Genomic DNA, 27,089 nt, shown 5'->3' on the forward strand with positions numbered 1-27,089 from the left:
CCCTCTGCATAGGCAAGGCAAGCTTTTTGTCCTGGCCTCTGTGGGGTGGAAGAGAAAGAGCGTTCTCTGTAACAGGACACCAATAAATGCATGAATGCTATTCAAGTAGTATCAATACCCATCAGTTTGTCTGAAGGCCACAGAACTGAAATTTTTTGCCGTTCTTCACATCGTATTCCCAGAAGAAATGCACAGTTATTTCCAGACTCTCCCTTTACTACACCTGTGTACACGTTTATTGATACATTTACTTTCACTGGCTGAGGCTCCTCTGAGTGCTTATTTACTGTGGACTGAAGTTTTCTCATTTCATTAGATGACAACACTCCTTGTTTTCAGTGGGTTCCAGACCAACCTTCCTTCCTTCATTTTGCTTTCAGAAAAGCACTCCATTACTTGTGCCTATGTGACTGCTTGGAGTGGTGAAACAGGTTGCAAACAGGTCAGAGGGATGGGGAATATGGGAAGTGCTAATTGTCCACTCACAGCCCCATGACAGTGTTGTCTTGACACTAGTTAAATATAAATTAAACTCTGCTTAATGTATTCCTGATATCCCAGACTTTCAGGAGAAGTGCTCCTTTTTGAAAACTGCAATTTCAGTCTCCCGTTAGTAAGTTTTATTCTCTTTTATCCCATCTGTTTTAGTCGAGTTACTTTATCTGTTGTGATTGCCTACAGAGTGTTCATTAAACCAACAGTATTATTCTGTGACACTGAGGTATGACCGTTGCTTGCCATGCAGTGAGGTAGCTTGGCCTTATTAACTGAGTAGTTACTTTCTCTAAATAGGCACCATTTCAAATGAGGAATGCCATTCCTGGCAATGAAAGTAACCCTGGAATAAAGGGATTGCTTGAGGGAGAGTTGTCTAGTACCTGGCCATGTGAATATTACTGGCTGTCAAATGACATTCCTTGTCCTTTTCCCCCTGTTTTAGCATTTTGAAATTAAAGACAAGTAGAATATCACTCCATAAAAGATCTGAGTGTTAATTTAATCATCCCTGTGACTCATCTACTCGAGAAAGAAAAGGCATCATGATTTTTTAAAACACTATCCAAAACTCAAGCTGTGATGCAGCAGTTTGCGAGGGTGCCCCACTGGTTCTGATGATTTCAGACCTTCCCCAATAGCTAAACTTTACGACCATGAGGGTGAGCATGAACTTTGGCTATGACCTAGATCTGCAATTCACAAGTGTTTTTCATACAGCTGCAATAATATTCCAGAAAATGTAATTGGCCTTTTACTTCATTCACTTTTGCAAATGAAAATAAAGCTACTGTGAGAGCAGATCTTTTGCTAAGAAAATATTTTTTTAAATATTTTTATAGCTCTGTCAACAATAAAGGAGTCTCACAGTCTAAAGTCTTTCTCTAAACCTTTTTAATGGAAAAAACTTCATAGAAAATATCCTTTTACTTTTTTAATAACATATAACTATATACATGATTAAAAACTGTAACAAAAAGCTGCAGGGACTGGAAAAATGTTTTGTTGGATCCATGCAGATGGTACATTTAAAAAAGGATTTCACAAATCCATGTACATCAAATGGAGTTGCAATGACAGGGTTGAAAAAAATGGCAACTCTATATTATTTACCTGAATGTACTGGGAATAAAGCACAGACATACAAAATACACAAAAAGAATACAAAAGAGTACATGGTGTAAATGCTGTTAGCACAGGAAGTTTCTTTTTTTAAGTAAATAGGAGAAAAGAAGTAAAATCTCCCTTTTCACATTTATATTGCAGTTTAAAAGATAATTTATCTCTTATTTGCTGTATTTTGTTTTTCTTCACTTTGACATATGCTACAGTAGAAGTATATGGCATTTGCAGTTAACAACTCAGGAATATTTTGATTCATCTCCATGTTTGTGAATGTACGTCATTTCTGAATAACATCATGTATACATATTGCTTTAAAAACACACGTTTGACATGAGTTAGAAATACAAAATATTGAGGGCCACCACACCACAAAGTGCTGGATACTCTTGTCCTGATCCAGCAGTATGTTTAAGGACACACACAACTTCAAATCTAAGAGGAATTCCTCAGAGAGTAAAGGAAGTTAAGAACATGCAGAAATGATTTGCTGATCAGGTCTGGAGTTTTCAACAGTTCATAGTATAGACTCTGCAGCTAGGAAAACTGTTACACCTGAGGCCGTAATTCTGTCCTTATACCCCAGATAATGTAGCTACGCAGCATAGATGATTTACTGTACTTTTAAAATAAATTTTCTTAATTCTAAGTTAAAACATAAAATGAAACCTCTTTAAAAGAAGTCTGGGGAATCGATGAGCTCTGCAGCTGGAAAGAAGAAAGAGATGGTGTTTAGTTTGTTAGTTACAAGTTGGAAGAGATTCTGTAGGCAGCAGGTAATAATGTGACAGGTTTTAAACACCTCACTCTAAAAGAACTTGCTCATATTTTTGTCCTGGGTCAAAAACAAAGAACAGACATAATTGAAAAGCCAGTACCAGCCAGTAAGGTCACCTGAGGCTTACAAGCGTGCTGAGGATGGCAAGCCATCGTTTAGCAAGAAAAGAAAGTCAAGCTTACTTCTTGTCAGGTGGGCTTTTGCTGGGTTCCTCCTGCTGTAACAAGTACTTAAATAATTCCCAGTGTAATCACAGGCAGTTTAATAGCAGAAAAATAAATGGGAGTCTGTGTGCATATACTTGAAAGGTGAAAACAACAACAGTAACAACAACAACAACAGAACTAGACAAGCAGTGAAAGCTGAGATACTCTGTGAAGCCTTGGGATCTGTTCCTGTTCTCCTTAACACCCTCGCACCCTGTCTGGCCATGCTTTTTGGCAGGCAGGTAAAACCTTTCAAGTTCCTGTAAGTGAGGGAGGATTTTTGCTTTAGCAAGGCATAAAGTAATTATGAAAATACGCTTTGAAAAACAAATCGCTGTGGGTCATGACAGCCAAATCCCACAGAGAAGTGCTTGGATTCCATTGCCATGTAATGGTTTGATTCCCTCCCCAGTTTGACCTCTTTATGGGAGCATGCTAATTGGAAAGTTGCCAGTATACCAGCTTTTGACTCGTTACTGTTCAGTCTGTTTACTTTTTAAGAACATCAATGGTACTTGTTTATGTTGTTCATTGCTAGCATTATGGATTAAATCTGTCTTGTAAAGCCCTGATTGAAACTAGAGTATCAGTACAAGGCAGGTCTGTTTGAGAAGGCAACCTGAAAGCAGTAAGACTTACTTTGTTTATTTAAAGAAGAGATAAATGTGTGTGTGCATGCATTTGCATTTAACAGTTTTATACTAGAACCGTTATTAAATCATGTCCGATAACAATTTTATCTCTTGTTATAATTTGTTTTTTAAAGATGTAATGATTCTCAGGCGAGTGTTATGAAAACATGCAGAGCTGGTTTGCATTATGTACGTAGTTATGTGCCCGGTATATATGTTGCAACTTAATTTCTTATATATATATTGTGTAACACTTTTTGTTCCTGAGTGCTGGTCTCCATAAGGAATAGAGAGGGTGGCATCATGTGCTCTTCTGCACAATGTGGTCCTTTGTCATTTTAGGAGTTCTTCTGAGGGATCTTTATTGTCACAGTTTTAACTTCAGAATATTCTCTCAGTCCACATTCACCCCTAAAAAACAAATTGCAGCGTCAGCTTATGCCAGCCATTAATTCTTCACTAAGCAAAAACCTTGATAAAGTTAAAATACAACCTAAAATTCTCAGCATAGGTTTCTGTTGGACTATAATTTTATACAGGTTTTCCTTTCATGCCATCTTTCAGAAAACCTGAAGACGAAGTTTCAGTTTAGGTCAAAAGATCAGTGGATGCCTCCAGCATTTGATAAGAAGACACAGAATGATATTAAATCTAGAAATACTCATGGTCCGTTGATTAAACAGTTGGGAGTAAACTGATGTCCTCTGTCCACTGCAGACCTTGAAAATATCCGAACACCAAGACCTACACCACTGGTCAGTGAAATTACTTGCTTATATTTGCACTCAAGAAAGAGAAAGTCCAAGCAGAGTACTATGGAAAATGGACTACTCACAACCCTGGATAAAGATGACCTTGACTCCTAATCCACTGATCTTTTTTCCCAGACGAAATATCCAGCAGCAGCAATCAGCATTTGCACATACTGTGAAAGTGTTGAGCTTGCTCAGATTTCCGCTGCATTTACATAGAAGACTTCTTTTGGTCCTGGCACAGCATCTTACGTAAGATCTCCTGCACTGCTAGAAGCTAGCCACTTACTAGGTCCCAGGCATCTGACACATGGCTCTGCGGGGTATGTGTTCTGCTTTGGATAAATTATGCTTAAGAATTGGGTGTTTCTGAATGCTATGTAGATTTTCTTGTGGTCAGCTCTGGCCTGGCTCATCTCTTTGGCAACTCTGCTGAGGTTTAGACTGGGATATTGCTTGGCTTCTTGGGAGTCAGTTCTGTCCTCTATGGAGTATAGGTATTTGTATTTTGCTGTGCATGTTTTGAGCAATGGAGAAGTGTGTTCAAGTCACTAGTTAAGTTCTAGTATGTCTGCCGGATGCTGTGTATGTAAAGCAGACAGTGTCCCCACTTAGAAACAGGTGCAGTCCAATTCTGGAAATAGAGTTTCTCTTCTATATGAACTCATACTTTTGTACAAGCTCTTGCAGACATTTGTTTCTTGGTTAAATTTTTATCCCACCCCTACAACACACACAATATTGCTCCCTTACTTATATTAAAATCTAAAAAGTACCGACATGCATATCATGCATATTTGACACTGTCTTCCCTCTGGATCCTCCTGTGCAGAATTTCATGCCAGCTGCACCATAAAGAATAATTCAGGGGAGCTCTTCAGAACCCCCTTTTAAGAAGTGTTGCTTTCAGAATGGAGTGAAGGATGTCCTGGTGTCAGCTGGGATAGAGTTAATTTTCTTCCTAGTAGCTGGTGCAGTGCTGTGATTTTTGGATTTAGTATGAGAATAATGTGGATAACACACGGATGTTTTAGTTGTTGCTAAGTAGTGCTTACACTAAGTCAAGGACTTTTCAGTTTCCCATGCTCTGGCAACAAGGAGGTGCACAAGAAGCCCAGAGGGAGCAGAGCCAGGACAGCTGACCCAAACTATCCAAAGGGATATTCCCATAGCACAGGACATCATGCTCAGTATATAAACTGTGTGTGTGTGGGGGGGGGTTGGCCAGGAGGTACTGATCATTGCTCGGGGACTGGCCGGGCATCAGTGAGTGCGTGGTGAGCAATTGTATTGTGCATCACATGGGGTTTTTTTTCTGTTGGGTTTTATTCCTCTTCCTTTTTCTTTCCCTTATTCAGTCAGAAGGTGGGGCAGAGGTGAGCAAGTGGCTGCATGGTACTTAGCTGCTGGCTGGGATTAAACCACAACAGGGGCCACTGTTCAAAGCAGTTAAACTCCTCTGCACACCCCTGGTGTTGCACAGCCTACTTGGTATTTAGCTCTACACTGTAAATTTTACAAAAAATGTAACACTGGGGGAGGATCTCCTGTAACCTTCCTTGGAACGTTAATTCATTTGGGTAGAAATACCAGTATTTACCAGCCCATTTCACTACACCTGCAGTTTTGAAAACTTTCTGATGTGCCTGTTGGCTTGGTAAGATGTACGTGTGATGTAGTGGTTGATATTTAACTAATTCAGGCTGATAATTCAGTAGCATTTTAAGATCTATCAGAATCTAAGTATATGCAAGGAAATATATTAGTAAAGATTTTTAGACAATGTGAAAGGTTCCCATTGATTTGGACCACCCCACCCCCAGCTTTCAGTAGAAAGTGGTAGATTCATCTCCAAAGAATGACCAAAAGCTTTAGCTATTTATCAGACTCAGCGCAGCCCCAGAACTATTCCCTTATGGCTCAGTGGAAGCTGTCACCAGGAGCCGCATGGAGCTCAGTATCTAATGCTAGTAAGTCTGTCTGTGTGAAAGTTTGTGCTTGATTCACTAGGGTTGCGACTTGGCTCCAGACACCTGTTGGACATGTTTTTGCAACTCACTAGATAACCTAGCCAACAGAGTATCCAGCGCCTTTATGTAGGTTCCAGCTGCTGGTTGGTTTCTTATCTTGGTCTGGCAAACAAAATTAGATATATTTATTGTCTATTTCTTCAGCTTAAGGCTTCAGGGCCTTACATGTTTGTTTTCTGGCCTTAAGTTTGGAAGTGGCCAACTGTGATGAATTCTAAGGCAAGTATTTTTCAAAAGTTAAAAAGTCACTCTTGCTGAATAGAAAGATGGGTTATGCCAGACATTCAAAGCAGCAGAGTCAGCGTGTGTTCAATTAAAGGGCTCGCTTGTCCCCACAGCCTTTTACAGGGAAGCAGGGAGCAATGACATCCTGTTCTATGGCCACTTCGGGTCTTCTTGAATTGCAGTTTGGTATCAGGGTGAGGACAGGGGTTGTGTCTGTGAAAAGGAAGGAGCCTATGGGTCAAGTTCGCATGATGCTATCCCTTGGTCGTGTAGGTGTGAGGGAAGGGGAACAAACTACTCTTCAAAAAGAAGCGTTACATGCTGTCTTCCCTTGTTCATTCAAAAAGAAAAAAAGATAAGGAAAAGAATTATAACTCCAAGCTGTTCTGCTGCTTGCAGTTCTTTTCGGGAATGCAACTATGCACTTCTGTATCTCAGAGCTATCGAGACAATAGCAATTCCTGTGACATTAAAAGATAGGTTTGAAGTAGAATGGCACCTTCTTCCCTTGAAGACATTTGGACAGAGACCAGAATTTTGTGGAGGACTCAATCTAATACAAAATGGCCACATGTGGCTATCTGGGATAAGTCACCTGATTTTTAGTTACAGGAGTTAAATTTTACATCACTCAGGTTGAGATAAGAAGCTTTAAAGAGGTGTAAATGTAAAAAAAACAACCCTCTTTTAGACTCCTTTAAGAATACAAGAATATTGTAAGTAGCCTTAGTGTAGACAGAAATCAGATGTACTGTGTACATGTGTTCTGGTTCTCTACTGGTATGCACATACCCTGCTACATTTTGTGGAAGCGTAAAGTGAGTATAGCAATCTCAACATTATGTGTTCATTTCTTCCCCATGTGTGAGAAAAATCTGTGAATTTAAATGGAGGAACAAAACAAGTCCCAGATAATACAGTGCTAGCACAGACAGCACAGTGGCACAATGATGTTCTGGCTGTAACACAGCTTAGCAATGACACACGTATGTATGGACACTTTCTCTTTTTTTTTTCTTCTTTAATTGCCTGACTTATCATTATTTATGCTGTAAAACATGGCCCTTAAAAACAGGGATCTAAGAAACTGTGGCATTTTACTAAAAAGCATGCAGATATTAATGCAGGGGGAGAGGCGGTGAATTAGGAGGTGATATCTGATCAAAGAGGTTCTGAAAGGAGTAGAATAATTACTCGTAAGTTTTCAGGCATCTTTGTGAGATAGAGATTACTGCCATTCCAAACATTTATTGTTTGTGATGAATATTTTCAAAGCTGCAGATGGGAATCAAGTGTACAACTACCACAGAATTTTCCATGGGAGCTGGGGTGCTGCCTGGTTTCCCCCTCTTTCAAAAAAACCCTACGATATCAATATGTGAATATTTTGCTTGCACAGTTAACCTCCCTGAAGTCAATGGGGTCACTCCTCGGTGTCAAGTTACTCATGTGCTCTATCGAGCTTAGTAGTTTTAGAATATTTTCACAATGATAAGAGTTAGATGAGCTGACATATTTATGCCAGTGTGAGATCACCTCATAACTCATGAATGTGGAGAATAGTATGAATGTGTTATTCAAAGTACTCCCTAATGAGGGAAAATATTTCAGACTACATAGAGCTTATTTTATAGATCAAGTTGTATACTTCAACATATTTAAAGTTTTAAAGAGTTTGACCTTACTTTAGTTTTACTGCTGAGTTTGCCATTAGCCGTAAGCTATTTTGAAAGCTTAGGTGAGACATATCTGGTATACATGCCTCCTGCACAGAAATTAATTGAATCCTTTGTATGTGTAACCAATCTGGGTCTGATACAATTGCTAAACTTCCTTGTGATTGTAGTAAGAATTAAAAACTGCTAAGACTTTTAAATTAGGTACATGGGACAGTATTTGAGCATAGAGCTCCATTTCAAAATATTTGGCACTTAGTTCTAAACGGAATAAGAAAAGACAGAAAGCTTTGTAATGGAAGGTGACTTTTTGAAAGGGATGTAAACACATTTGTCTATCCTTCTCTAGGTCTGATTTCATTTAACATTGTTTATGAATCTGGAAGAGACAGATAACATTTTAATAAATTTCAGATGCCCCTATATTAATAAATGTAGGGAAAAGTGAAGAAAGGAAAAAATAGCAAGAGGCACAAAATATATGGCAAAACAGCTCTTGAACAACCAGTCAACAAGCACACAGCAGTACCAAAAAGAGAATTTTTCTGCAAAAGTGCTGGTTAATATGGCCAAGAAAAACTCCCAGAAAACACAGGTTACAAGTTCAGAAAAATACCTGGAGATTTTCAGTTCCTTTTGGAATAAAAAGGGAGTTCCAGTAACTTACTCTGCTATTACAAAAAAAACCCCACCAAACCCCCAAAATCTTACCATGTAAATCAATTGCATTTAGAACTGGCATTGATGGTCAGTCATCTTATGTTATGCCCTCATCCTCAGATGGGAATATTTCCTGATCCGGGAGTCACTAATTATTCAGTTGTAGAGCTGAAAACAGTTTAGACAGCAGTGTAATACTTACATCTCTCTCCCATTGCCAGACATTTTGAATCCTCCAAAAGGACTTTGGGCATTTAAGGCATTGTAGCAATTTATCCTGTAACAGGAAGAGGCATTAAGTCCAACAGCGCTGTCAGAGAGACCTTTGGACAACTCAGAGAGGGGCTGAAACTCGTGGAGCTAAGGACACTGTGTATCTCTTAGTAATAACAAACGTCTTATGTTGAAAAGAAATGAGGCATTAATGCCACAAAAACATTCTGCTCCTTACTCGTAAGGAGAATGGGGTTTGGCCTGTGAGGACTGGAGGAGGACACCGAACACTTAGGTGCAGCTTCAGTAATGAACTCGTAAATCTGCTGACAAACCTCAGTGCCAGTTTATAACAGAGAGCTATTAGATTTGAATTTGTCCTTTTTCTCCCTGATTTTTCATGGATCTTTAGTTTACCCAGGCTTGATATATCAAATTGCAAGCTATTAAACTCTGGAAGCAGCATTACCTATTCCTCAGCACTAGAGAGGTGTCCCCTCAGTTCCCTAACTTTGTAGAAAGTACATGATTCTTTGTGCCTTTAGCAGAAACCTCACAGTACTCCTGCTCCACGGAAAAGATTGTTTATACTCTGTTTTCAGTAATGCCATTCAGCAGCATGGCTGCCATGCTAATGGAAAGCAAGGCACTTTCCAGTTTTCGATAGCATTCACCCGCAGTGAGCAGAGTCCCAATGCCTCCCTACAGCTGTTCTGTATCTTGGTTTGTGATTCAGCACTAGAATGGTCTAGATAAACATTTTTCAGACAAAGGGTGTAAAACTGAGGTGCCAAAATGATAACAAGTCAAACTTTTTATCTCCAAGAGCAGGAGTGTGATAGCTTCTGCCTTACCAGACTGTCCCAGCCTGCATTGCTGAAGAGACTGTCAGGGCCTTGTTTATGTCATTTGTAAAGACAGCAGCTACCAGCCCAAAATCAGAATTGTTGGCTCTCTCTATAACTTCATCCATGGTTTTAAATCTCAGTATTTCTTGAACAGGCCCAAAAATCTGCAACAAAGATTAATCATTAATTAATAAACCAGCCCACTCAGAGGCATTTTATTCCTGGTTTATTCTGCTTTTTTAAATTGTCTTCTCTCTCCTGTTGTACTCTTTACAAATTCCCACATCAACATTTAATAGTGATAATAGCTGTTTGTAAAACTCTATGAATTTCCCAAAGCAGCTGCCTCAGTGGAACCCATCCATTCTTCCCTTATCTCTTCTTTGAGGTCTGAGACTTTACAACCAATGACAAAAATGGAGTGCCATTACCCACCTGATGTCAATTGCTGTGTGCATAAGGAATTCTGAGAATGCTTTACTTTTTTTTTTTTTTTTTTTTAATATATATATATAGAGAGAGAGAGGTAATTTTCACTTTAAAGCTTTTGTCTCAGGAAATAAAAGAAAAAATCATGTAGAGCACATTATAAAATGATCTCGTGTGAGTGAATACCTCCTCCTTGGCAATCCGCATGTCATCTGTTACATTGGAAAACACTGTAGGTTCAATGAAGAAGCCCTTTCTTCCTAGCCCTTTGCCCCCACATTCAAGTTTTGCTCCTTCAGTAATGCCACTTTGAATCAGTTCCAAGATCTTGTTGTACTGTTTCTTATCAATCTGAAAGAGAGGAAAAGCCATTTGACTTGCAGACCATGTGCTGACAAAATTGGTTTTGTAGGCAAGTAATGTTGCAGTGAGTAGACTCATGGTTATATTTACTACTCCTTGAGCTGGAGATGCAAAAGATCTACAAATAGCTGCTGACTGTAACCTAGGGTTTGGTCTTCTTAAGGATGTGTCCCCTTACATATGTGGCTCAACCCACATTCTTGCTAAGCAATGTGGTTTATAAGCACAAATGAAGCAGATCATTACTTTTTTTCCCAGGTTATCTTCCTGAAAATGGTATAAGCCCCGCTGGGTATTTGTGGCAGGAACATTTTCTAAAGAACTATTTCTAACTCTGCCTATCGTTTGCTTGGAATTCCTGTCTCTCTAGTGGTCTACAAGCACAGATACAGTTGTAGACAGTTCTTGAAATTAAGTGTCCGCAGAGACTTTTGAGAGCTTCTCACAGTTTACAGCTGTATCTTGTGGGCTGAAGATCAGAATATTGCTGTTAAAGCTGGGAGGCAAGATACTTAAGACGAGAGTTTTTACTTAACAAGAAACACCTCTGAGCTGCACAGATTATCTGCTCCCGTAGAATTTTAATCTTTAAAATGTTTATCATGTCAGCTACCCTGGACTGTGAGTGAGTATGCACTGACTGACCTCCATCTTAAATTTTAAATGCTTCTAGGCACCTTCGGGACTGTAAAGCTGAAGCACTGTCCCTTTACCTGTGGACCTTGTTCTGTAGTTGGGTCAAAAGGGCTCCCCACAACTCTCCTCTTTGCACGTTCTACGCTTCGTCTAACAAACTCTTCATAGATTGATTCTTCCACATAAATCCGTGAGCCTGCAGTGCAGCATTGACCTTGATTGAAGAAGACCCCTTGGTGAGCTTGTTCCACAGCATAGTCCACTGAAAAAACCAAGACAGCATATGTTGCTCTGAAACATCATAGACACTTCTGCTATTGCACCAGTGTCATGTGTATTAATTACACAGTGCCATATTCCCAAAACTTCAAAGCAGAAGTAGGATTTGGTTAAAAAACATAGAACAGTAGCCAAATCAAAACATACTATTGTTGTGTTGGGTCATAAATGAAGATGATTGATTTTGTTTTGTGTCATAATCCCTGTGCAAACAGTCAAAATTATTTTTTCCCCATTTAACTGTTTGAGAAACACTAGATTGCAAGGGACCACTTGGGACTTCAGACATCATCTAGGTAAAGTAGGGACCATCGGTAATTAATACATTCCATATGCCATCTTGTGACACAAGCCACAAAATATTGCTTAATATCCCACTGCAAAAATTAAATCAAGACAGTGTTCTAGCAGTCTAGGAGTAGGGTATGCAAGAGTCACCAATGTCTTATGTGCCAGCAACATGTAATTTATCAACTAAAACCCCTAAGAAACTCTAGGAAGTGGGTTGTGCCCACAAGTCTGTTTGAGTGGGGTCAGTAGAGAAGGGGACAATTTGTCTCTGGTCCCAAGTTTGCACTTGGTTTGATACTTCATATGTGAGAATTATAGCCAACTAAATACTTGAGAAAATTTGACTTTGATAATGGCAAGACCTATGCTCCCCAAAAAGCCAGGTTATTTTTCTGCAAGACAGAAACATCTTCTTGGCCTGTACAGGTGACCGGGTAAGGCTTTAAAAATACAGATCAAGTATAGAACAATCAACCCTTGATTTCTACTCTTAATTTCCTTGGAGGTACAACTAATGCATCCACTATCCAAGCAGGAAAGAGGATCTAGTCATATTTAGACATTCAGTGCTAAATTAGCTCTAAATTAGCTAAATCGTAATAGCTGACTAGACAAGAATATTGACTTCATCCTTAAACCGTGATGGCCTACAATACTATAATACCTCTGTTATCAGCTGTAGCACTTCAGAACATTGCTTAGTCTTTTATGGAATAAGCAAAGCAACAGTGCTTTACTTTCAGCACATCCTAGACAACTCCATCTAACAGAAATGCCTTATTCTGCCCTCAGCATGGTCTAGAAAAAAAAAGTAAATACAGGCTATTCCCTGAACCACATTCAAATTTTCCCAGGCAGCTCCATGGAGATTGAAAACACTGGTGGATAGAACTGATTAACTGATGTTTCTTCCTCTATTGTTAACGCAGTTTTTCACCATGAGGGGCTCTAACCATTCTTCTTTGGTTTTTTGGTGCACTTAACTTTCAACAGCTTTGTGATGCTTTCTGCTAACTTTTGGCACACAGTGTTCCTCAAACAACAAACAGCTCCTTTGGAATGGTGAGCAAATCGGCTGCTGTTCTTTGAAGTCTGAGTCTCAGGTCAGGTGCTAGTGGTTGTAATTACGGGAGGGCCAGAGAGCTTTAGTATGATACACTGTAGAACAGACCTCCTGAAGAAGACTGTGCTCTCTCCTCTGTACCCTGTTATTCCCCTGTTGCCAGTAACTTCTCCCCACGTCCTCAACCCTATTTGGTAGGTACAGCAAGTCACAGATAAACTACAGCTCTGTGTGGCAGCTGGGAGCATCTGTCTTTTCCCCTGCGCAAGGCCGTAACGCAGGCTGCCCCCAGCATATATTACTCTAGTAGAAGTGTTCAGGTGATCCAGTCTGAGTTAGTACATTAGGGACATTTGAGATGTGATGATTTCTGGTGAGAGATGGAGATGAGTAACTGGGGTAGAAGGCTGTAACATCTGCATCTGGCTCCAGTTGACAGGAGCCTTTCTAGCTTACTGGGATGACTCTGGCTGTAACTTAGACCCCCAACTTTGTAAAACGTTTCTATGTAGAAAAGCTGCTGAAAGTTCTCAAGCTTTCCCTAGTCTTTCAGACATCAGTAAGTTTTGAAAACACATATAGAATTGTAACCAACTTTTGTAGTTCATGCTATTCAGAATCATTTTTCTATTCACTTTCCTCTTTTAAATTAAAAGACCAAATCCTTACATGTCTATTTATTTGGGTTACAAAGTTCCCAGAAAATGCATTGAGTACAGTGTGCCTGGACAAAGCCTGAAACAATAGCTCAAAGCAAGGTGTGAACTGTCCTATTCATCTTAATGGGGTGTTAACTTCAAAACCTCCTGCTGACAATTTAGATATCAACATTTTTAACTATTTTGTTGCTGATAATTTCAGCAGAAACTTCGTTTTGTGTTTTTATCCTGTCCTAAACGGGTGTCCTGTACCTTCTCAGGTGCCAAAAATCTCAGCTGCACATCATCCAGCTGCCAAAATCTTCAGCTCCCTGCTGACAGTGGCAATGAGAATATTTCAATACACAATTCTTCAATTGTGAAAATTAAAAAAATAGAACAATCTCCGTTTGTAGCTACTATCAAAACAGCTTAACAAAGGAATACCGCACTGACTAGATGAGCAACTCAAGTGTAAATTAAAGCCCTCCCTTTTTATAATCACTGTGAAGCAAAAAAATAACAGAATTTCCAGATTTAAAGCACTAAACCACCTTGCTGAGAATTTAGGATGACAATTCTGTATGCATGGTTATAACTTTTTTGTTTTCTTGTTGTCTGTGAATGGGTGTGGGTTCAAATGTTGTCTTTTTGTAAACATATAAAGTTAGGCTGCTTCTGTAAGATTAGAAAGTGCGATTAGATACAGCTATATTGGTCCATTTCACTTTGTGTGACAGATATGCCCTAAAATTAAAAAAAAAAAAAAAAAAGCAAGAAAAAAAAAGACACTACATAAACATGTTTTTAAGAAAAATATGGAAATGCTGACTTACAATCAGCATCTGCAAAAATAATGTTTGGGCTTTTCCCACCCAGCTCCAGTGTAACTCTCTTCAAATTACTCCTTCCAGCTGCTTCTTGGATCAGCTTCCCAACCTGAAAGGAAATGGAGACACATTTTACAGGGAATGTAGTCATACAGTTCACTTTAACAGTCAAAGTTGGCTATCACTGGAACAGAGCTTTATATAATCCAGCAGGTTCTTCAATCCAAACGGATTCTCATCAGCAGTGGACAGCTTTCCAGGTTTTTTTTCTAGCAATTGAGAAGGGATAAGGCACAGCACAAAGTGTTTGTACCCTTCACCCATTTGTACCTATGCTAAACATGCTTGGGGCTTTCGTTTAGGGTGCTTTATGAGGGCTGAATTAAAACTCTGAAATTGGTGTAACTACAATTACTTCCATCCAAACTAGTGGTATGTTCACAAGGTTTGAGATTATTAAGAGGTTTAATTACATAATTTTTTAGTGGAAAAGTATAGATCTGATATGTGAACATGTATTAAGCATGTATTAAGCTTATTACTATTCATTAGTAGTAACTGCTATCATACTTCTTTATATAGTCTAGGTATTAGTTACCCTGGATGATCACAGCTTTTAGAATTTATTCTACTCTTACTACTTACAATTACTAAACTGCTAGCCAACCTGTTTGACTATAGGAGGTCATATTTTTCTCCTCAAAATACAGTTTTCAGTGCCCAAAGGTTTAAGTAATTTGACCATGAAATCATGATCAGCATATGACAAATTCTGATGAAATCATCAGCCTTTTCTGCAGGATAACAGAACATAGCAGAATACCAAGTACAGCAAGACATTACAAAAGCACCATCCCAGACCTGACACTCAGCTGCACCACAGATAATCTTAATATGGGTTGAGGAGGTCAAAAGCACCCCCAAAATGTCTTTGTAGATTGTGGGGTCAGCTGGAGCAGAATGCAGCCCTGTGGCTGGAGCAGCTGCAAATTGCGGATCTCACCAAGGGATATGAGGGTAGACTGAACAGAGTAGCAATCCAACAGCTATATATTTGACATGTTTCCACATTGGTACAGTTGGAGAGGCAGCTGTGCACCCTGGAAATTCTCTCCTCCTTGGATCAATGAACCCAAAATAGATCAAATTCTAAACTTGCAGTGTAACTATGCCATTTTGCCAGCTAAGGAAGTAATCACAGGTAGGTTTAGGCCTCTACATGGTGAAACACAGGATTAAAAGTATCCATTGAATACTGAGAAGCTTGAGAATCTTTTCTTTTAACTGGGACATTCTTTTAAGGTCACACAGAAAATTAGATGTGAAGAGATGGGAGTGGGTCCAGAGCTGGACTTTTTTCTCCGTGTAGTACTCTGGTCTCTTCTAGCTGTTTTCTATTTCTAAGATCAGGTGAGTGAGATTCCCTGCAGTAAAGGGTTAATGGATGAGAAGCTGAACCTTTCAGAGAACTGAAGGCAGTCTGCTGGAGAAAGTTAAGTCAGCACTGGAGTAATCAAAAAGCAAATGAAACAGAAACCAGGGCCCCCACAGAAAAAACAAAGCAAAACCCCCACAGGATAACGAAGGAATTGTCAACCACTTCATGTACCTTTGTGATTAACTGTTTATCTGGTGATACCACAGTTGAGTGTGACTGAGGTTATTTCTTTTTTTTTTAAAAAAAAATAAATTAGCTGCTTTTCTTTACCCCTGTATTGATGGAATGGAGTGTTGACATTATCATGAAATTCCTTGCATATCCCCTTAATTGGAGCTGATTTTATTGCTATGTTTGACTGACAGCCAGAAGTGAACATGAAAAAGAAAGATCCTTTCTGCCCTCCACCCCCACCACAAACATCGAGCACATCATCTGGAAATTCCAACCTCAAACTGTGCTGAAAATGTGCACTGGAAACCAGTGAGAGTGCTGTGTTTATAGCCAGTGCCAGCCAATGCCATTCACACCCTCACTACCTTGAACCTCTCTCTCTCCAAGAACAACCACCACCTATCTCCCCTCAAAAAATCACGGAGCAGAACAGACTGAGGAAGCCAGAGCAATGTGTCCACCATCTCTCCACCTTCCGTTCTACCACTTTAATATCATAACTCTTTTGTCCATGCAAGTAAAGATTTTGAAAAGTTTCTGTGCAAAAAAACGATTGACAAATATGCAAGTCCAAGTATGATGTATATGGCAAATACTAAAGTCCAAAGGGCATAGAGACAATGGTGTTCGTTTGGAAAAGTATGGTCCAGAGTATTGTTACTACAGGGGGGTGGTTGTCAAGTTTCCAAGTATAAACTTAACAGACAGCTTCACTATGTCCTTCCTGTTAGAAATCAGTGTAGACATCAGGATGGCAGGGCTCATGCTGCTCAGCATTTTTGTTCCCTGTCCTCCTGTTGTGCCCTATGCACTTACAGGTTGAGAGAAGTCTCAGGGAAGGCACCAACGCTGTGATTGTTTAGTGACAAAGGCAGCCTTTTGTGGCTGACCCTCCTCTTTATGGAGCAAGACAGCATGAAAAGGATAAGTGATAGTGTTGCAATCTGTACAGTCTTTCAGTACATGCATTTCCTGTGGTGTCTGTCAGCTATATCTGTGAGCTCCCAATAGGCAGTACAGCCTTGCGAGGGAACACTGGAAGAGAGGACTCCCCCACAGATAATGGAGCTGTGCGATTATTCAGCAGGAATGTTGGCAGAGAAAGCCCTGACTCCCCATCCTTGTTTTGAATAGGCTTCAAGATTGATATCAGAGGTATCCCTGGATAGCTTGTGAAGTACCATAACCTTGTAAGCTGCATGGAGGGTGAGGCAGATGTAATTTGGCCCATCTCAAAGAAAACAGTTTGTTATTCAGAACAACAACAACAAAAAAGATTAAAGAAGCATTTTACAGGATTCCTGTGCAAAAAAAGCTGTTTGGAGAACAGTCCTGGAAGGGTCTTGTTTCTGGACTGTGAGCTGTGTGATGTTAGGTAATGAGAGTGTATCGTGATATAAAACATTTGATTGTTCCTTATTATGCCTTCTGTGTTTGGAAGTTTAATGTCTCTTTCAGGAGGAGACTTTTAGTCAGATATTAAGTACGTTGTGCAGAAATTCAAAAACGTCTGTTGCCCTTCGTGTTCTTTTAATTTTCTGTTCTCAGACAGAAATCAATGTTTCTAAATGGTACAGGTGGGTTTGTCTGTTACTGTTAAAGCACTGGAAGTCTCATGAGTCAAAAGCAAACCTGCAAGATTTGTGATAGTTTCTCTACAGCTCCATCAGAATGTCTGGCTGCTTCTCTGCTCTGAACCTTCCTTTGATCGCAGATACATGTTAAGTCGTTAGGGAGCACCTCAATGTAGGGGAACGGCAGTCTAGCTGAATAGCAGCTGATTTTCTAGCACACTGCCACAGACAAGACTGTGAAGGTAAGACTGCACAGGAAGCTATGTAGATTAAAAGATTGAATGAACAGGGCAAAAATTGATAGAGGAGACATACATCTTCAGTTACTTAGGCTTTTTAAGTAACTGGGCTGCCTGTCTTTGCTATTAAACTTTTTTGGGGATATTGAGAGAATATCTGAAGAACAGTAAGTGTTTTAAGTTACAAGAGATTGATTAAGTTTGGGGAGATAGTATGATCAGACAGAAATTTTCTGTGTGTTCTGGAATTGCAGTTTTCTCTCTCCAGCTATTGAAGCACTGGATGTCAGTGTTTCGGCAAAACCTTCAAACCCATGTCGCTGCTTGCTTTGTCTCATTTTTTAAAAATTCAAGATTGTATGTAAAATCTTTCTGAGAAACATTTTAAGACCGCATGGCATGTTCAGGGTGTGTCTTCAGCTAAGACAAGGGAATTTTGAAATATTGATATGAAGAAGAGCAGCTTTATTTAACTGTACAATGCTCTGTGTGAGGAGCAGCCCTGAAAAGAACACAGTGAATAGTGCAGCACAAGTAAAAAAGCAATCCCAAACAGAAATTCCTGGAGAGAATCCTAAGCTATAAATGGCTTATTTGTTCCTCGGGTCAAATCCTAGCCCCATGGAAGTCAGTGGCTAAACTCTTGTTAACTTTGACAGGGCTGATACGCCACCCTGTTTTTTCAGTTTTAAGCAGGCAAATCCTCTTGACATGTATCTTCTATAGGCAAAGAGTTGCCCAAGGACAGCTCCCTAAGTTTCACCAAAACCACCAAGGAAGGAAAACAGAAACAACTACTTTTCATTCAGGAGGCACAAGCTGTCCAAGATATGATCAAAAAGATTCAGCAGAAGCAGGAATGAATGATAATGTAGCCTCCCTAAATCCTCCTTATATTGAACAGTGCATGTGTGTAACACTTCTCGGAACTGGTCAAATCATCTTTAGGATTCTTGTTGCTAAGGTAGAAAATGCCAGGATGTAATTCTTCATGATAGCCAAACCCAGCAAGAGGTTGTGTGAGCCAGGAGAGCTGACACAACTCATTGCTGGTGCAGTAGGTAGACATTCTGTCTACATCATGCACTGTGACATTCATCTCACTTCAGAAATGAAAGGAGAATCCTGCTGAGTAAATTAGAATCAGTGGTAATACAGCTGTTAGCTACAAACATTTGTTTGGCATGAATCAATCTTGACTCTCCTGTAGTTTGCTTTGATGGTCTCTCTAGTATCTTGTTGACTAATGATGAGATCATGGTTTGTTAATCTAAGTGCATAAAGAAAACATTCTGCCAAGCAAAATGCAGACTCTTTTGCTGGGGTTTATTGCAGTTGTTTATAGACCTTTTGTTTACACAGGCATCCAAACCAATTTGTCGGATATTTATTTGGGTTACTCTACAGAACTGCATGAACACAGACCTGAATCCTATCTTTAATCTGTCTGCATTTTAATGGGTCATGGTTTGAACAAAGTGGAAACCAGCCACTTAGGATACATTTCTTGCTGGCCAGGGCTTCAAATGTTTTGTGTGCTATCTATAATTGTCATCTAGAGAGCATTTAACAACTGGAGAGAGTTGTAAGCTACTCGGATTTGGAGGTAACATTTGTTTTTGAACAGAAGTTATTAGAACTCATTAAACTTTGGCAACAAGCAAAATACAGTTTCTCAGGCAGCCACTGCTTTAATTGCATATATTTTAAATGTTTAACTTCTTGCTCCCCATAATCATCTCTGATCTTAAGCCCAGAACATACTAAACCCAACTATTCCATGTGCACCAGGAACCTACAAGTACACAGTTCCCATTTAGATGGGTGTACATATAGAGACATGGCCAGACAGCTCACAGCAGTCAATAGGGCTGTATTTGCAAAACCTGTAAGTGAATGCACAGATCTGAGTGGAAATAAAGGCAAATGAAGAGTAAAGCAGTTTCTGATGGCTGCTTTTCTCTGCTATTTGAAGGCCTCTTACCTTTGCTACTTAGCAAAAGTTCTTTCAGGAAATAAGAAGGTAATACAAAGACCCTTTCTGCATTTCTGATATGTGTAAAAATGGTCCCCTCGGCAGCACTTCTCTTGGAAATAAAGTCAGTCTGCTGTTCATTTGACTGGGGAAGAGACTTATATATAACCTCTCCCATACTTCTGAGCTCTGCAGCCCAACAGCAGACACATGGGTAAGCCAGACATCCTGAGTTTGGATCTGTACTTAAGCCCAGAAAATATAAATGACTGAGTTTTATTTTAATTAAATTGTTCCCCATATCTTTTCAAAGAAACTCAAATAGACAGGAAGACATGGAACAGTGAAGAAACTAAGGCAAAGTAAAAGGGAAAGGGCATGTACCGTGAACAGCTGGGATAGTGTGGGAGATAGCTGAGCTTTAGAGAACCACTCCCAAGGTCCTGGTGAGTGAGAGTTTCACCTACAGCTAGAAACCAGAAGGATCAAGGAGAAATACAGTAAGATGTAATGAGATATTTAAATTGATTATGGGCTTTCAAGGAGAGGTAGGAAAGGGCTAGGAGCAAGTGTTGATGTGGTCAGATTGACTGGAAGAAAGATTGGTTTTGGCAGTTTCAGTTTCATCTGATTGCGGAAGATGAGGAAAAAATGTGTCAGTGAAGCCTGAGAGGAGATTGCTGTAATTAAGGAGGATCATGGCTTAGCCCTGGTTCACTGAAAACAACACAGTAAAAATAAACATTTTTGTTAAAATGCCCATATCAAACAAGCTGCTGAAGAGTATGAACCAAAGCAAGCAGAGAAGCCAGGAAAGCTGCTGGAATCCAAGAAGGTACAATATTTTTAGGCTTGCTTTCGTACTCAGTATGATTTTCTTTCTTTCAGTGTGACAGTTGTCAAAGTGAAATTCATAGCCTGCCGAGCGTCTGCAGAACTCTTTTTAGTGAGCTGTAGAGGGAAGAGTTTTGAGAGCCGTGCACTGGGGGACTGGGTGAGGTGGTGTCAATGGGAGGGTGTTTCATAAGAAGCAGGCAGGCAAAGCGATAAAAGAATTGTCACACTACTCTTGGTGTGCGTGAGCTAACCCATAAAAGGAGGAGTTAGAAGGAAAGAGGGAGAGAAGTGGAATCAAACAGTAATGGTACCAAAGGAAAAGAGCTCCTTATGTTTTTTCATACATTATTTGTGGGGGAGTGTATGAGGAGTAAACAGTAGTACTTTAAACAATTTTCAAAGCACTACAGAATCTAAGAAACAGAAGAGAAATAGTGCAAACTGGACCAGCATCATAAATTGGAAGTCAGTGTTGTAAATTCAGTCATTTATGTGTTTTCGTTGCGTAGACATGGGCTTGAGGCCTCAATATAGTCAGGAGTTTCAAGAGGTATGGGATTGATGCATGGATGACAAGGCCATTGGTTGCTATTAAATACAATTGTCCACATGCACCTTCAGGCTCAGGAAGTCTTTAAATTGTTGATTACCAGAAGCTGTGAGGCTACAGCCAGGAAAGATCACTCTACACATGCTCTCTTCTTCTATAAGCATCTGTTACTGGTCATGTTGCAAGATAAGGTGCTAGGCTGGATCGATCTTTAGTGTGGCTATGTCAGGCTTTATTGATTTAAGGTCATGAACTTGGCCTTTTGGCTCATGTTTCTATGGATTGGGTTCTACAGATTTTGGGAAACAGTATTATTTTTTTTTGTAGGAAGGGTAGCCTGTTTTCTGCCTTAAAAAAAAAAAAACTTTACAGGAAATAGATAGTAGTAGCCTGAGTTTTGTGATATTTACAGGCAAATGGGGAGTTTTCCTTAGCCATAAGTATATACTTCAAAGGTAAAGAACGTATACTTTTTTCCACAAGAACCTCATGGTGAGAACTTGAGAAAAACCTGTGCTTCCAACATATAAACTCGAAGATCCTTCCTTTTGTACTGATAGGTTTCATCATTAACTTGCTCAAGTTGAAAGTATTAACTGCCTTAACTAGCACCTGGATGAAATGGGGGAATAGAAATTAATATCGTAGTGTTTATGTATCTGATGGCTATTGGAAATCCACATCACTGGAGTGTACAGTTGACATGCCTCAGACAAGACCAGAGAGACAAAATATTTCCATTGTTATTTCATTAGAAATTGAAATCTGGTTTGGAGAAGTCAAAGATTCTATAGTACAGCTCATATCACAGCATTGTGCTTAAAATGTTACAATGTTGACTTGCTGTTACAAAAATTCAGTGTTACAGGAAATCAGAAACAATATGGAATAGTTTACACTAACTCTGCATTAAAACGTTCCATCTGTTCTTGCTTTAGGTTCTTAGAGAATTGCTTTTTCATCTCTGTAATGCTTTTCACTTCCTATTAGTAAGGCTTTTAAAGGTAGGCACTGAGTTAGTATAAAACCCACAGCTTTTGAGTTTAAACGCCTATTAAAACTAAAGCTGTCTGGAACTACAATAAAAATTTATTTTGGCTACAAAAGACAACTTTGAAACCTAACCCATCTGTATTTTTCCTCCTCCAAACAGTGCAACATCCTGTATAATAGAATATTTATCTTAAACAGAGACCACATATCTTTATGAAAACAATTGTTTCAACTTAATTTATGGGGGGTAATCAGCTCATATTGAAGTTTTCAATATTCCAGGATGCTAATATAAATTGGTTACAGGAGATGTAACAACTAGGCTAATTCCATAGAATACTCTGAAATCTGATGTTGCCATCGACTTAGAATGTAACCTGTGTATATTACAATCTAAAATTGCCAGGAAAAAAATAATGTACAGGCATATAGTAATTGCAGAACAACTGTGTGTGTGCAAATTAGGCATGCGACTGCATCTGTGCTTTACTGGTAATTTAAGCTCATGTATGGTGACTTCCAAACTCGATTACAGGATAAATCCACCAGAATAATTTATTTGAAATAATTGAGCTGGTCTCTGCAATCCCTGGGCCCACCAGGGAGATACCCACACATATCTAGTAGGGCTGCTTGGTCAGTGAATTTATCAACCTAAATCAAAAACAAATTGACTCACTGTGGAGAGCAGTATCCCTGGGATGCATAAAGCCTCCCACTGCCATGAGTGGGAGTCGAACATATCAAAGACAGACAGGATCCCTGGGGTTTAGCTCCCCCCATACAATAGTTTGTCAGATTTTGAATTGAAAAGGGTCGGGTTTAGCACTCTCTAAATATAACCAGCCCTGAAACTCCCACTGAGATTCCTTTCTGTCTGCCTTCAGACGATGAGATAAGGCCCCTTCTCCTGTGACTTCAGTCTGGAGTACCTCTATCATCCCCACCCCAACCCTGATAACAGCCGGCTTTGCACATGTTTGAGAGCAAGAAACGATCTGAATTTTGAGGCATTCATTACACTTTCTGTAGATTACAGCCTTCATCTTCAGACTGAACCTCCTCTGTAACATCTGCATTATAGACTCATAGCGAGACATTTTGGCATCCATTAGACAACTGACTCCCTTCATCTTCTGGCCAGCTTCTTCCCATCATTTTGGGAACAGACACCTTGGACAGTCTCCTTTTCTCCCTGCACTCCTTCCTTTTTAGACTTCCTCCTCAATATATTTGAATGCAACACCAAAATTGAAGTACATTTGCCCCAGTTTGCCCCCGTCATCTCCCCTTTTCCCCTAAGTACGCCAAGATACACAAATTATGGATGCTAAAGCAGCATTTATGTGTGCTGTGATATACATGGGATGTTCTGCCTACTTGCATGTGATTCACATCCTCATAAGCCCACAGGAAATCCCAGCAATATTTTTCCAGGCATATCTCCTGTGCTGAGGTGCTGAGCACAGCAGGGGCTGGAGGAAAGGAGCCATTTCTGCTTTAGAAGTACTGCAGTACATACTTCCCTTTAGTTGGGAAGGACAGACCACTGATTTAAATGTAGCCCTTTTACTCAGTGACATTGAGAAATGTAGCACAAGGGCTTACTACTATCTCCGTAAGTATTTACTCACATTTTACAGTAACGTATCCATGAATCCTCTTACCTCAGTGGATCCAGTAAAAGCAATTTTATCGATGCCAACATGAGATGCTATGGCCGCACCAACAATTGGACCAAATCCTGGCAAAATATTGACAACTCCTGGTGGAAACCCAGCCTGTAAAAATAGGAATGAATGAAGGGAAGCATGATTTATGAAAACTGATAGAGCACGTTAAACTAGGCATGTGCTAGTAGTTCCTTCCCCCACAAGGAGAGACAGAGACATTACTTCTGCCAATTATTCTTACCTCCTTGATGAGGGCTCCCATATAGAGAGCGCTGAGTGGTGTTTGTTCTGCTGGTTTAATAACTACTGTATTGCCACAGCACAGAGCTGGAGCAATCTTCCATGCAAACATCAGCAGGGGGAAGTTCCACTGTAGGAAAAAATAAAAGTTGATAGATGGAAAAATATTGCAGTGGTGTTTTGTTTTCAAGATGTCAAGCTGCTACCTCACTTATTTCTCAGGCTGATCTGCAACATAAATCTTTCCCAGCACAAAGCAAGGATTTTTTTTTAATTACTGCCATTAAGAAAGCGACAACAGTGACCTTTTAGTTCTTTCTCTCCTGTTGAAAGAAGTACAGCCCCCACCCACAGTCTTCATAAAAGAATCTTCTGTTATCTGTTAATTTTTTTAGTCACAACTTTTTATTTCATTTACTGTATTGCAATTGGCACTTTTAATTCCCCCATCACAAATAGTTCTTGCTTCTGGTACATTTGGAAAGAACTGTTTGTTCATGCTGAAGCATTTTTGCATGTAAATTTCCTATCCCTGAATACATTTTAAGATAGATACAAAAATTATACTCAAAAGTATATAATCCTTAATTGATGGGATTACAGTAAAAAAACCCATAAATGTCAATGCTTGGTCAAAGCATTTAATTTTCTTGAAAATTTCTTACTGAGCCATTTATCTGGAAGATGTTAAAAGAACAGTAAAACACAAGTTGAAAAACACTCTTGGCTGATATAAAATTTTGTGTCATCATTAATTTCAACTTCATTTAACTGCAGTAGAAGATGTAGAAAATTATATTAGTTTAGTGGACAAACAAGTTGTGGCTAAAGATAAGAGTAACAAGCCTTTTTTGTATCAAAGCCTGATCCTAACAGGTTAAGTGGATAGTCTCGCTGATTTCCGTGGAAATGCCATAGTAATAAAATAACTGCATTTGCACAATCAGTCTTATAAATGCATAGAATAACTTCCTTTGGAAAGAAAATAGAAAATATCAGTCAGAAAGAGTCAGCCACTAGCCAGAACACGTTAGTGCCTGATGCATATCAGCTGCCACTCTCATGGACATCTATCTAGCCCCTGGCTAGCTTGAAAAAATACACAACTGTCTTTCCATCACCGAACACCCAATTTTTTACTCCCTCAGTTGTTTATAAACTCCGGAGACAAAGTGATGTTTTAATTCCATCTCCAGTATATAAACCTGGGAGGGGAGCTGTAGGGCCAACAGTGTGCTGACAGCCTGCACTTCTAATGGTATTGCAAGGAGAGCTCTGTGAAGAGTTTTATAGGGTAGTATATAGCCCTGTTTATGCTACAGAGCTGCCAAAGAGCATATGTTTTGATGGAAGCTAGGATGTGAAAGAGGATGAGGAGTTTAGTGTTAGGCATGCTGTTTAATTTTATTTTTGTAATACCATATTTGCTAGTGTAATGGCTAAGTGCATGCAGTGGCACGGGGGCTGTACTCTGTGACTGGTAGCTGTGGAGGAAATATGTAACAGATTAGCAGCAGTGTTAGAATAGATGCGTATGACAGCCATGTTGAAGTTTTGGAGAACAAACCTGGGGAAGAATGAACAAGTATGGTCGATGGCTTGGTATCCCGAACAAAGAGTTTTACAAATCTAAGCTAAATATATCCTGCTTTTGGCATGATCTTCAGCCCGTGGCCAAGTTTCATCAACACACCTCAGTTAAGCTCAATCAGACAAGCCTAAGAGATGTCCAGCAACTTTGGAGTTAGATGTTGGGGTTGTCATTTTGCAAATGCTTATCCATGTGCCTGGCTGAAGAATGAGGACAGAGCTGTGGAATTGTTCATTCATAAGGACCACTCATGGGTCAGGTTAGGAGAGTGTGAAGGTGTTTGTGGGACAGGTATAGCCACAGTCTCGGAGTCATTTGCATGTTTGAGTTTCTACTGAGTGCCAAACACAATAGCCACCCCTTAACAAAGACATGAAATAACAACAAATATAAATAGGGGAAAAGGGCTTAACATTGTTAAAGTAATCTTTTTTGGCTGCTCCTCTTTTAATGGAATTGCTGCGTGTTGCTGTTTAGTGGCTTTGTGGTTAACATGAACAAAATAATAAAAAAAACCCCCATCAACAAAGATTTCAGAGAATGTCCTGATTAGTTCCCCAGTGCTTTGTCAAGGAAAAAAGCTTCCACACAATATTTTAATAGCTATATGTGAGCCTCCCATTGAAATTTCTGCCAAAGCCAGTTTACTGGTTCTGAAAAAGTTAGCTTCTCGTGTAATTCCCATGCAGTGTTCAGCAAGAGTATATTAAGGATGTATATTGAGGTGTAGGGGGAGTACTAGATTTGATGAAACGCTGTGTTTCTCTCTCAACAAATAAAATAAACATTTCATGTCTTTTATTAGCTGCACAATGTTAATTGTAATGATATGTCTCCTGGAGTTTCCTCCAGCCTTGTAAAAGAAATAGCAGGAAAGAATGGAATTAAAATGCATCACATTCTCCCAGGAACTGAGGAGCCTGTTAAATCACAGTAAAAACTAAATAAATAAAAAGACTACCACAGCAAAGCATCAATTTTCCATAAGTTGTGTGAACATCCATAACCACTGGCAGCATATTAACACTGTGTTTTGCTTTGCTTGTTTTAATCATGAGAATTCTATGACTTGAGAACTTAACTCCTAATAACAGAGCCTAAACCCTATTAGCATGTTCAAATAAGCATTTGCGGGGAGGCTGTTAAAGATATGTCAACAATATGAGCTCAGCTTTTTTCGTAATGGAAAACACACATAGCTGAGGACCATGTTTTATGTGTCTTTAAAGAGAGCTGGTTCAAATGAAAATAAATAGAAAGCGCTAGTAGAGATACTCACAGGGATGATCTGTCCACACACTCCGATGGGTTCGTGTCTTGTAAACGTAAAATAATCTCCATCTGAAACAGATGAGCATGGTTACTCTCAAGTGCAGTTTGACTTGGCAGAACAAAAAAAAGAGGAGGGAAAAAGCTCTAAGGATCAGCCTTTGATGACAGTAAAAGAAATAAAGAAGTCATGGAAATGTTTTTTCATGAGCCAGCATGGGAAACCTAGGTTCAGGAGCAACCTAATTGTTCTTTCTGTAGAACAAAGGAAGCAAGCATCCCATCAGAAAGTAACCCGCTTTGTTCCTTGAGAAAGAGGACAAGCGTACCACACGAAAAAGGGCAGTAGCAAGGAAGTCACTTACTGGCC

The 27,089-nt window shown here is 39.5% G+C and overlaps 1 protein-coding gene across 2 annotated transcripts in view; it reads right to left on the reverse strand.

Annotated features, from left to right (window-relative positions):
* Window positions 1-1,372: 1,372 nt before the first annotated feature.
* The window catches only part of ALDH1A2 (aldehyde dehydrogenase 1 family member A2), an 82,192-nt gene continuing 56,475 nt past the window's right edge, over window positions 1,373-27,089 (reverse strand). For both annotated transcript variants that reach the window (XM_027800091.2, XM_005435487.3), the window contains 9 exons: window positions 26,730-26,791; window positions 23,861-23,989; window positions 23,614-23,727; window positions 14,173-14,275; window positions 11,143-11,327; window positions 10,253-10,417; window positions 9,644-9,801; window positions 8,779-8,853; window positions 1,373-3,644 (listed from right to left, as the gene is read on the reverse strand). In XM_027800091.2, coding sequence (XP_027655892.1) covers window positions 3,572-3,644; window positions 8,779-8,853; window positions 9,644-9,801; window positions 10,253-10,417; window positions 11,143-11,327; window positions 14,173-14,275; window positions 23,614-23,727; window positions 23,861-23,989; window positions 26,730-26,791 — 1,064 coding nt within the window. In that variant the 3' untranslated portion in view covers window positions 1,373-3,571. The remainder of the gene's footprint in view (window positions 3,645-8,778; window positions 8,854-9,643; window positions 9,802-10,252; window positions 10,418-11,142; window positions 11,328-14,172; window positions 14,276-23,613; window positions 23,728-23,860; window positions 23,990-26,729; window positions 26,792-27,089) is intronic.

This window comes from Falco cherrug, chromosome 7 (assembly GCF_023634085.1).
Source record: "Falco cherrug isolate bFalChe1 chromosome 7, bFalChe1.pri, whole genome shotgun sequence".
NCBI lineage: Eukaryota > Metazoa > Chordata > Aves > Falconiformes > Falconidae > Falco > Falco cherrug.